The sequence below is a fragment of the Hypanus sabinus genome, chromosome 25 (genome assembly GCF_030144855.1).
Source record: "Hypanus sabinus isolate sHypSab1 chromosome 25, sHypSab1.hap1, whole genome shotgun sequence".
NCBI classification, from domain to species: Eukaryota; Metazoa; Chordata; class Chondrichthyes; order Myliobatiformes; family Dasyatidae; genus Hypanus; species Hypanus sabinus.
This window is the reverse complement of record NC_082730.1, coordinates 53,199,630-53,212,497: the sequence shown is the minus strand read 5'-3', so window position 1 is coordinate 53,212,497 and position 12,868 is coordinate 53,199,630. Positions and strand designations below refer to the sequence as shown.

The following is a 12,868-nucleotide window of genomic DNA, read 5'->3' as shown; positions in this document are numbered from 1 at the left end:
TTGGCCTCACCTCTCACCTTCTAGCCATCCTCCTTCCTTTCCCCTCACCTTTTTATTCTGACATCTTCACCCTTCCTTTCCAGTCCTGATAAAGGGTCTCAGCCTGAAATGTTGTATCTTTATTCATTTCCATAGATACTGCCTGACCTGCTAAGTTCCTTCAGCATTTTGTGTGTAATAGTAAGGTGTTAATCTTTTAAAATATTTGTTTCAGAAGAAATTTAAACCAACCATAAACTATGAACAACACACTGTAGCACTGAAAATTCTTAAGTAAATTTTAAATATTAGCAAGTGTAGAATTCATGTTTATTCCCACTATTTTTAAGGACACATAATTTTTAGGACAGAATTACCTCAAGTTTCCCACGTATGCCAGTGGACAACTTAGTTTCTTCAGACAGAGCTTTGTGTGTCCAACTATCTAGTGATATGATTGGAGGAGAAAGATATCAAATCTGTAATGTGGGAATTGATTCAACAATATGTTCAGATATTCATGTTTGTCATCTTATTTATTCTAACACAACTGCAAATACATATTTTATTTTACACATTTATCTATCATATGAATATTACATCAGACTCTTGAAGTTTGCATTCACCAAGTAATTTGAACAATATTTTATTTGTATAGAGCCACTTTTCCCTTTGTGCTTTGTGGGAATTACATTTTTTTAACTAAACAGTATCAAATGGAAAATATTATACACAGTAAGGGAACATTCAAATGGCCTAATGAAGAGTTCAGCAATGTAATGTGATGAAAAGTCAATACATGTTACAAAATGAGAGCTCAGCTCAAAGACTGTTTCAAAACCTTTTTCTGAGACGAGACTGAAAGAGTTAAACTTCAGGACCACATTTCAATACGCTGCTCATTTCTCCTGATTAATTAATTAACAGTTAATTTCTATCATGTAAGTCATTCAAGTTAGCTATGCCAAAGAGATCCAATTCAAAGCTTTTATTCTGTGTTAAGATCCAGCTGAGGTACCTTGTATGTATTGACAACAATGGTTATACTTGTGCCTAGTTAGTTGCTCAAAATGACCATTGTGTGGATTCACTCGTGAATCATTCTTATTATAACCTTAAGATTATCATGTGAAGTTCTCGTTCCCTCCTCTGACTATATTTAGTCATACCAACCGACACTGACATTTATGACTTGAAGAATTGTTGATTAGTAGAATAAACAAAGAAGCAGCATTTGCTTTATCACAATCACAGATTATCTTCTTCCAGTCATTCTGATTAAAACTTCATTCTAAGAGTTTAACAGAAAAAAATTAAAATTCTCAAATGGATTTGATAGGAGGGATTGGATTCCTGAAGAAGGCAGATAAACTGGAAAAAAATACAGGTGATATACTTGGTCAAGTTCCAATGGTGGACTGTGTGTTGCTCCTTCCTGTCACATCCAGCCTCTAATGCTATAGAAACAGTATTGATCCAACAGCCAACAATGGAAAATACTCTTACTGGTTGTCTCACTTGCCTCAAAAAGGTAGGATCCATCATTCAGAAACCTCACCATCTGGGTCACACCCTCTTCTCGTTACTACCACTGGGGAGGAGGGAGAGGAGCTAGAAAACTCACACTCTGTTTTAGGAACTGCCTCTTCCCTTTTGCCATCGGATTTCTGAATGGTCTATGAACACTATCTCACTATTTCTCTTTCACACTATTCCTATATTTATTTTTCTAACATGGTAATTTTTATGTCTTGCACTATACTAGCTCCACAAAACAACACATTTCACAGCGTATGTCAGGGATAATAAAGCTGATTCAGATTCTGAAATATGATGTGATTTCTCAGGAAAATGATTATCCTGTTAAAAGAAATTTTTATAGAATTGAGAGAGAGAGATGGCAGGTGCTGAGATCTCAAACAATCTGCTGGAGCAGGACTTGCAGGAGGAAATGCATTGTCAATTTTTAATGTATAAATGCCAATAATTGCTCATTTATCATGTTGCCATAATTGAATGACTTTAATGCAGAGGAGATCAATCGGATTAGTTTATGTCACCAAAGTGATGTCATATTATGGGGAACACCAATATTTACTGTACAATGCTTTACTTGTCCTTCTAGCTCTCATCTTCCTTTTGCCCAACAGCCACAATAGAGAAATGAAGGAGGTAGTTCTCACAGCAATAAAGCACCTTTGTGACGCTTATTGATACATGAAATAGATTTGCCATCCTCCCTAGCAAGTACACCATGCGCACAAATGCTGTTTTAAGCTTGCATAGCTTGATGGTTTATTGACTTCTGTAAAATGTAAAATTACCAGGATATTTTAACTTGAATTGTTAAGGATGGTGTAATACCTCTCTAGAATACTCTCTGGTGAACCCAGACCTCAACATATTCACTCTCTTGAATTATTTCTAATGGAAATTCATCAACTTGTCTTGGGAGGAGGCACAATTACAGAATGGTAGATCTCTTTCCTCGAGCATCCTGAGATATTAATCTGCAAGAGCCACCAACAATCTCAAATAAATGGTCATCCTTCACATGTGGCCTAGAGTGAGAGTAATGGACCATTATCTCACTGGGAAGGCACCACAACTAAGCCGAGTTTTTCTCTCACCCATTAACCACACAAGGCTCTGGGTCAAAATGATTCATTGGATAATAATTAGAAGTAGACCCTTTTATAGAGAGATGCTGACTCTAATTGCAACACCTTCATAATGCTGGGATTGAGCTCAACAAAAGAGCACTAATTCAGGATCCAAATTGAAACTTTCCTCTCAGGGTACTTTTACCTTTCCCTTTGTACTAGCAAGGAGCTGATTTTTCTGTTTGTGAACTGTTGCTACAAATAGCACCTTTCAATTTAATCTGTAACAAGGTGAGGTTCAAACCAACATATATAAAGGGAGAGAAAAAAACTCAATTAAATATAATTATCATAAAGCCATGAGAAGTAAAACCAATCCTCATTGTGAAAGAGTGCCCATTGAGATCTTTGTGTAAAACAATATAAATTGGAGTTATGGTAGGATTTATGGTCAGATTTTACAAAAACTAACATTCAACAGACTCAACATGAGTGAATCTGCAGATGCTGGAAATAAATAAAAACACAAAATGCTGGCAGAACTCAGCAGGCCAGACAGCATCTATGGGAGGAGGTAGTGACGATGTTTCAGGCTGAAACCCTTCATCAGGAGACTCCCCTGAATCCAGCATCACCATTTGTTAAGTAATACATATTTTTACTGACCTGGTAGCATCTGTGAAGAGGAGGGTATTTAACATTTTTGCAACATGATTCATGAACATTTTCTCTTTAATCAGACACTCTTGCATGCATTGCAGTTTTATATTTCTGATCCCAAGTATCCTGAGCATTTTTCTTACATTCTTTCATTTAACTGTACTAAGACGACTAATAATTTTAATGTTTGTATCAGAATGAACACTATAGTTCCATTACCATTATCGTAGTATCAATCATTCCATTATCTATATTGCAGCATCCGTATATATATTATTCATTCTAATATTAATATTAAAAATATTTTCATCTGCAATGCTCCTCCTAAAATCATAATAAGCACATTTTTACCATTCCTCTTTGGGAGTAAATATTTTCCTTGGAATTTTTCTAGTCTCTCAATTTCTGGCATTGCAAAGGGTGAATACAAGGGAGCATCTACTTAATATTGCAATAGGAATACCTTCTTCACAACAATTGGAGCAGTTGGAATCATAGGTACTTTATGTCTTCTCAAGAAGAAGAAAGAATGGAATTAAGGATTGGCCTTGCTGTCATGCCCACAGTTAAAGTATGAATGAAAAACCACTGGGGGTCATTCCGTAAATCATTGATCGTATTGGGAGCACTTGTATGATGTGAAATAATGATGAGCATTTACTAAACCCATGGAAATGATTCATTTTCACTTTTGCTTTACTGCACCTAAATTCAGCAAAAGCTGAAATTAGATATAAACAAAGATCATAAACATGTTGCATTTTACAATCTCTGTAGCAGGCTGTGAGGAACATACATAGCATTTCACACAACTAATATTCACCAATGAATGCACAAATTTCTGTCTTCTAACACAACCATAGATTCAGATGTCAATTAAAAAGCAACATTAATAGTTTGCTTATTTTCAACTGAAGTTAAGGCCTCCTGGTTATATCTTACAGTGTCAAAAAATACACAAGACCTAAGTAAATTGTATAGAGCAAATTGTCAGACTACCTTCTTCTTTAAAGTGATTCAAACAATCGTCTTAAACTTTTCTGCCTTTTTAAATACATCAGTGTTTTGATTTAAATTGGTCCCATGCTGCTAAAGGCTTCTTCATTGCATTTAAACTGCAGTGTCCTTCAAAGTCTTCACTCTGTTGCCCAGCAAAGTGTTGGGTTAGTGATTCAGTACCTTTCTTCATATCTGAGAACGTGTGAACATGGAAAGTGGACAACGCGAAGGAAACCCAGAAGAGGAATAAAGAGTGGTTAAAGCTTCACCATGTATGCTTTAAGCAATGAAAACAAAGGATCTTTGCCAGAGTAGGTGGCTGCTGATGGTGGTTGTTTTGTATTTTTTACTTTTTGCAGAGTATTCTGATGGTCCTTGAATGTTCTCCATAGTGGTATAAGGATATCAGCATCGATAATGATCTTATTGATTATCCAGGACAATTACTTCTAGTATCTACAGTAAGTTACATAATACTTTGTTCTCTTATACCTCTTAATTGTTCTCTGCTTAAATTATTTGTATTGTGGTCTCTATTACAGCAAATGTAGTGGCTCCATATCTGGAGAAAAGTTACTCGGAACTTATTTATCTTGAAAGCGTACACAATGGGATTTACAGCAGAGTTTGCATGGGTTAGAAAGATGGCAATGTACATTATTATAGGTGGTTTGTCGCATGAAGGACAGAAGAGTGTAATACAATTGATGATGTGCAGAGGAAGCCAACATATTGCAAATAAGAACAATACGAGCGCCAATGACTTGGCGAGTTTTAGTTCCTTCCCAAAGTACCTGTGTGGATCAGCATTGTTGATTGAGATGTTCTGGTTCAGATGTTTCCGTATAAGATTAAATATTTCCACATAGATCACAAAGATCAGTATAAGAGGAAGCAGCACCCAGCCAAAAAAGTTGAAGTAGACCATATAGTCCATGCTGATTACAGTTTCAAACTGGCACACAATGATATTGTTTGCAAGAGTAGAGTTCACCCCTTCTTGGATTACTTCAGTATACTTGTTCCATCCGAACATAGGAGTCATGCCAACAATTATAGATATGGCCCAGCATAGAAAAACAGCAGTTCCAGCTCGTTTCTGTGTAACAATACTCTTGTAACTGTAGAAGAAAAATAAGAGAACTAAGTGAAATCATCTATATACAAGCTTATTCCAATCACTTTCCTTTCAGAATGATTTTAGTCTAAAATCTAATTTGGTATACATTAAAAAAGACCACGACTGAAGGGTCAATAGCCTACCCCATCAATCCTTGCCATCTCATTGCTGGAGGTGCCAACCTGAAGCAACTGCTCCCCTTCATTAAGGAGAAACTAGAGATTTAGCCACCCTTAGTTAATGTTTGGTATCGCCACAATAATTTCTGATAAGGGATGTGGAGATATTGAATCTTGGGAAAAATTAACAGCATAACCCTTCAGTTTGTTAAAGGTAATAACCAAAACTTGATATGCAATGCTAAGGACTGTAGACAAGCCCAGAAGATGGAACACGCAAAACATATTCTGGTCCATATAAGGCGATTGGTTGTCTATGATAACTTTCCAAAGTTCCCAAATAGTCAATAAACGGAAAAAAGGGAGGAATTCAATGAAAAGCATCTACATTTAATTAATAGTTAGCTAATTGATTTTTTAAGATGAGAATGACAAGATCAGCATTATCACTATGAAATATTAACCTCACAGCTTCATCCCCTGGAAGTGGAATGAGTGCTGCTGTAAGATTTCACAGCCTATTGCAAGCAGTTTAGGCTTTGCCTACCCATTGTGACATCAATAAAACAAGTCTCAGGAGTTGAATGTTGATCTGAAGTACCTTGAAAGTAATGTCCCGTAAAACTGAATCAGACAGCGTTGATATCTGCAGTTGGCTGAATTCCAGATGCTGTTTTACACAGTGCTGAGGACAAAACAGTTTAAGCACCTTATGCAATCTACTTGCCTTAGGAATTCGATCTAAGTTACAGCCATACCTGTAGTTTGGGAAAAGTCATCAATTGCCAAGCTAAACAGAACATCACTAGTCATGAATCTTCCAGGGTGCTGATGTTTAAATTTGTCAGTTGGTAACATTCAGTAAGATGGTAGAAACTGGTTTCAGCAAGTAGCACCTGTGACCAGTGCATTATACATGATGTTAAACATGCAAAATACTGCAGACGCTGGAAATACAGTGCAACACATACAAAATGCTGGAGGAACTCAGCAGGTCAGGCAGCATCTATGGAAATAAATAAACTGCCGACATTTCAGGCTGAGACCCTTCTTCAGGACTGGAAAGGAAGGGAGAAGACGCTGGAATACAACGGGGGGGGGGTGGGGGGAAGGAAATGGGCATTTCCAGATGAGGTGTTGCCTCACTTGGAAGGACTGTTTTGGGGCCCTGAATGGAGGTGAGGGAAGAGGTGAATGGGCAGGTGTAGAACTTTGGCCACTTGTAGGGATATGTACCAGGAGGGATGAATGGACGAGGGAATCATGGAAGGAGCAACCTCAGCAGAAAGTGAGGTGGAGGTAAAGATATCTTTGGTGTTGGGATCCCTTGGGAGATGGTGGAAATTGTGGAGATACAGAAGCTCAGGGGTACCTTATAAGTTGTCCATGAGATGGATACAGCTATTATATTATTTTGTCTTTCACACATATTTCTCAGTGTTATAAAGGCACTATATAAAGTTTCAAATGTCATGATTCCAGCTTTCAATGGTATGAGCTGGAAAAAGGAGATCATGACAGAAGGAAACTATTTCTCTCCTTTTCTGTCTTGTGCGTATCCTATGACATGGTAGCTGAAGTCATCCAAAACTGTAGTACAATCAACTAACAGACTATCTAGATCATTCATCACCCCTATGCTTTTGACAAATATTAAGAAACAAAATGCCGCTGTCACCCATCCAGATAGGAGTAATATTTTCCACTTCCATTTCTTATCTGTCCATTTATAACTGGAGATTCACCTCCGATTGATTTTTCTTTCCCACTCTTACACAGATAATTCTGATGCCTCCAAAGATCCTGTACTTAGCACATTCCTACATAGCATATGTTGGAAATACCCAGCAGGTCAGGCAGCATCATTAGAGTATTAAACTGAGCTAACATTGCAGGAAAGTGAGATTTCTTCAGAATCAGTTTACAGCATCACAAGCCTCATTTCCTAACCATTCACTTCTATTGTCTTCAGGCAATAATACAAAATGAAGCCATGCTGTTTTGTTTTCAATCCCACAATAATCATCTAGCCACATATTCACAATGTTATTAAACTGTTTGACACTCTTGCAACACTGCCTAGCTCTGAAGCTGACCGATTTTTCTACAACTAATTCCTTTATCCATGCCCTTGTTCCCCCAAGTATCAATATATAATAAAACACAAAATAAGATTATTTGCCAGAAATAGGAAAAAGGTCACACCTGGTCAAATACAGTGCTATGGTTTTTCACATTGTAGACGGACAGAAGCACACACTAGAAGTTTCTTCAATAGATACACTCACCAAAAATGTATTCTTTACTAGTTTGAATGCATAGTATGCATTTTATGAGGAATTTCAGTGGTCTCCGCTGTAAATTGGAACCACCTTTTGAAGTATCCTTTTGTGAACCAAATGCCCTTAAATCTAAAACTAAATGGCATAAATATAATTTTAAACATTTAAAGAAACTGAAGCAATCAAAAGTCTAAAATAATTAATCCCATTCAGCCAATTTCCCTATTGAAATGAATGGAGAAGTAGAATCAGTGAGATTCCCCTCAAATAAATAGTGGGAAAATATCCACAATTCATGCACTTCAGAAAGTTTATGATCAAAGAAACATCAGCAAAAATCCATCAAGGCTCTTGTATTTGTAGGCAGAAATCCTGAACTTGCTGGCACTTGAAGTATGTGTGAAATCCAGCAGTTATTTGTGGAATTACTCACCTACCCTTGTAAAAGTGGAGATAGGGATGTTGCAACCTAGCCACAATAATGTTAACATCACAATCTCAGTATAAGTAGATTGCAACTTCTGTTTTAAATAAACACCTTGCTCCCCTCTCCTTAAACTCTTGACTAATTTCCGGGATGCAAGGTCCACAGTTCGAGGTATCTGCAAATTCTTCAGATGTTCAATATTGTCCAAAGTAATGGCTAATTAGTACCTTACTTGCCTTACAGCTGCTTAAAGTACCATTAGTCACAGTTCAAAAGGTTAGTGAAAAGGCAAATCTTATACACCAGACAAATTCTGGAACTGGTATCCACTGCTGGTTACAAGCTATGACCATGGTAAGATAAGATTAAAGAAAAACAGAACTAATATTCCTCAAGAGTCCCCCTACCTGATCATTACTCAGTTAAGCCGACAAAAACAGGATATGGTTTGGGGAACTAACTTGCATTGCTTGTAGTGCGTACAGACCTCAATGACAATGTGAAGTCTTGTTGGAAGTAGTGCAGATACTGTATTGATTGACGGGTAGTAATCTGCAGACAATTCAGGGCTGATTGAACTTTACAAACCATTCTGTTTTCATTTACAATGCACACTTAACAGTCTATTCATTTCTACCATCTAATTAGAAACTAAGTGAAAAGCCAGTTTCGAGTATGCTGAGGAACAAATTGAGGTGAAGATGAAGATAGGGGTCAACCTCCAAAGCCCTCTCCTGTCCAGGTTGAAGGTAAAGAATTTCCCACTTGCTGAGAGAGTTACATTAACTGTAACCCAGCATGGTTGGTGGTAAGTTTGCCCAGTAAAGGAGACTCTGGAAGAAGGTCTCAAGCGGATCCAGAGTGAGAGAGATCAGCTCTGAATAATCCCACTTCACCATGCACAGCAACAGTCTGACTTGGCTTGCCGATGGGCATGACCAAGACTCAAGCAGAGTGTCACTCATGAAAGAACTTGTGTGTGCCTCTGTCTTCTTCGATAGAGAATACATCCATTGTAAAGAAGGAAGTGAGCACTTGAAGCACCTTATTTCTTTCCCTTTCCCATGTACCCTTCAGACTTTGATTTAATTACACTTAGTAGTCAGCGTAATGCTGATAGAGCACCAGCGACCCGGGGCAATTTGGCCACTGTTTGTATGAGTTTGCATGTATTCCCCTTGGCTCCAGTTTCCACCCACATTCCAAAGATGTACGGTTAGAAGGTTAATTAGTCACACTGGTGTGTTTAGGTGGCAAGGGCTCGTTGGGCCAGAAATGCCTGTTACTATGCTGTATCTCTAAAGAAAAATATAATGTCCCAACAACCACAAATATTTGTTGAGGTTTCAGGGAAATGGACCAGAAACTGGGAAATGGTATTAACCTAAAGTTGATTTTGGGCTGATATAGAAATTATGAACCAAGTAGCCTCCTCTAAAGCTGTCACACCTAAGATACTGGAAGAACTCGCTAGGCCAGGCAGCATCGATGGAAAAGAGTATACTCGATGTTCCTCTCAAGCTATACTTCTTTCTATGAACGTATTGCCTCTTGTCATGGTTTCAAGCATTTGGTACTCTGATTACTGCAATATCTGCATTTACACAAAGTACGGCAGCAGACTGCAAGTATTGTCACTATCAGTTCAAACCTGTTGCCTAGTACTATCTGTGTGGCCGGGCCAGTCCCTTGGGTCGTTTGTGGGTTTCTCTGAGGTTTTCCAGTTCCCACCCACATTCCAAAGATGTACTCATTCATGGGTTAATTTGTTACTGTAATTTATGCATAGTTTAGATGCTTCATAGCGGAATCAGAGTGGAGATGATGGGAGAAAATAGGTTCTGGAATGGGATTCTCTATAAACCAGCATGGACTTGAAGGATTGAATAGTCTACTTTTATGTTAAACTATGATACAGTGTATGAACTTCACTGGTGTACATATACTATGTATAGTTGTTGCTTATGTTGTAACAGTGCCTGCAACATTATCTGTCAGATGATGTATCATGGCTGAGTTCCCAAACGTTGATAATGAATTTGTACTCCCACTTCTATGTTGGTAAAGATAAACTCTAGGGAATGAAGTCCTAATCTATTCAACCTTTCCCTATAGCTCAGGTGCTCAAGTCCTGGCAACATCCTTGTTGATTTTCTCTGCATTCATTTTTTCAATCCTATTGACATCTCTCCTGTAGGTCGGTGATCAACACTGCACACAATACTCCAAACTAGGCCTCATCAATGTCTTACACAACTTCAACATAACATCCCATCTCCTGTACTCAACAATTTGATTTGATTTATGGAGGCCAAAGTGCCAAAAGCTTTCTTTATTACCCTGTCTATCCATGACACCTCTTTCAGGGAATTGTGGATGTGTATTCCCAGATCCCTCTGCTTAACCACACTCCTCAGTGCCCTACTCTCACCGTGTAAGACCTACCCTGGCTGATTCTCCCTAAGTGCAACATCTCCCACTTACCTGCATTAAATTTCATCTGGCATTTTTCAGCCCATTTTCCCAGCAGGTCCAGATCTCACTGTAAGCTTTGATAGTTCTCCTTGCCATCCACTACATCCCCAATCTTGGTATCATCTGTAAATTTGCTGATCCAGTTTAACCATGTTATCATCCAGATCATTGATATAGATGACAAGCAACAATGGATCCAGCACCAATCTTGCGGCACATCACAAGTCACAGGCATCAAATCAGAGAGGCAGTCATCTACAACCACTCCTTAGCTTCTCTTGCAAAGCCAATGTTTAATCCAATTTACTACCCCATTTTGAATGCCGAATGATTGAATCTTCTTGACCAACCTCGCATGCGGGACCTTGTCAAAGGCTTTGCTTAAGTCCATTGTAGACACCATCCACCACCTTGCCTTCGTTAACTTTCCCGGTAACTTCCTCGAAAAACACTTTAAGATTGGTTTGAAACGGCCTACCATTCACAAAGCCATGTTGATGAACTCTAATCAGTCCCTTAGAATACCTTCCAATAACTTACCACTACTGATGTCAGACTTACTGGCCTATAAATTTCCAGCTTACTTAAGACTTTCTTGAATAATGTGGAACAGCATTCACTATCCTACAGCTCTCCAGCACCTCACCTGTGGCTTAAATGTTTTAAATATTAGGATCAATATACAGTGCCCAATTAACCTCCCAACCTGCAGATCTGTGGGACGTGGCTGGCACCAGAATACCTGGGGAAAATTCACCTGGTCAGAGGGAGAATGTGTAAACTTTACACAGACGGCACTAGAGATGAAGATTAAATGCAGCTCACTGGCATGGTGAGACAATGGCTCTATCAGCTGTATCCAGTGCTGCCAACTGTGGACATCGTTATTACTGCCTACTTGGTAGTTCACTCACTTTTTTGCTAGGTAGCATTTCTTGATTATTTGAAATAAAAAGATAAAAAGTTAAGGGTATCTGAACAAAGGGAAAACAATTGTTGCATTTTATGCCATCTACATCTTGTATTGTGAGATATCAGTAGCAGAGATGGAGGAGAGAGCATGAAGATATTGATATCTTCATGCAGCCTCAGCAATGAGCATCACAATCAATACCAAATCTTTCGCCAACTTTTTGCTCCTGACCCCGTTCTGATAGGGTTCATTGGTGGGTTGCTGAAGTAAATGTGGTACATTGAGCACATTAGAGTCCAGAGGATATGTTACTGGGATATGACATCTGAAGAAGCATCCACCAATTCAGCCCACTCACCTGAAGTCACTTCTGCTACTGCCTTCTGAATGCATGGCTAATGTGCCTCTGGCCTTCACTGAGTATAGGACACCTCTCCATTCTGGTCTACAGCAGTTTTAAAAAGCTAAAGACACCTTACTGTCTAAATCTTCCTAGGCCAGTTTCAGTTTTAGAACTCCAAGTCACAATACACCTCCACTTTAAATAATGTGGTCTAGCTTGAAATAGTATGGGGTGGCTTCAATAGGGTATTGCTACAACACTAATCACGCTCGCTCCGTGTGCCCCTCTCTCACTAGTCCTGGTATTCCTTTGACATTACACAAGAATCAAATATCAGATACTTCTAAATATTTTAAATATAAAAGAAATGTCCTAGCCAGGGAACAATTTATGTACCCTACACTTAAAAATTAATTCTATGGAAATTTCTTACTTATTGGAGAAGCAGTTGAAGCTGATCACAAAGACAGAAATATGCAGAAAAAATACTAGGAGTCAGATGCGCCCAGATAAAAATCTCAAGTTACTTTTACGCTTGGAATATTTTTATTGGTGAACGCTACAAATGCAGTCTCACGTGTATCATGCTGCTGTATTATGTAACCTGACAAGAAAAGACATGGCCATGTGCCTGCTCTTCAGTTCTGTCAATAATTCCCAGACGTGGATCTGAAGAGGCCAGTAGTTTCTCGCTGATCCTTCTGTTTGTGCTGGGAAGATATTGGGTGATATTAACAGTTTGTCTAGTGTATAATGCAAGGATTGTTTCTACAGTGTTGTACATATTCTTGTGTTCTTGAAATTAATTGCTTAGGATTTATAATGTTTCTTCAATTTGGCACTTTAAATAATTCATTTCTGCACTATTGTCAATACATATATGGATTTAGAAAATGCTACAGCTGTACTTATGATTCTGAAAGTGGTTTCGTATTGAATTGAAAGTAT

General features: G+C 38.3%; 1 protein-coding gene across 2 annotated transcripts in view; it reads right to left on the bottom strand.

The window, feature by feature from the left end:
• Positions 1 to 580: 580 nt before the first annotated feature.
• Positions 581 to 12,868, bottom strand: part of LOC132381240 (adenosine receptor A1-like) — a 62,340-nt gene continuing 50,052 nt past the window's right edge. For both annotated transcript variants that reach the window (XM_059950619.1, XM_059950620.1), the window contains exon 2: positions 581 to 5,362. In XM_059950619.1, the coding sequence (XP_059806602.1) occupies positions 4,708 to 5,362 (655 nt within the window). In that variant the 3' untranslated portion in view covers positions 581 to 4,707. The remainder of the gene's footprint in view (positions 5,363 to 12,868) is intronic.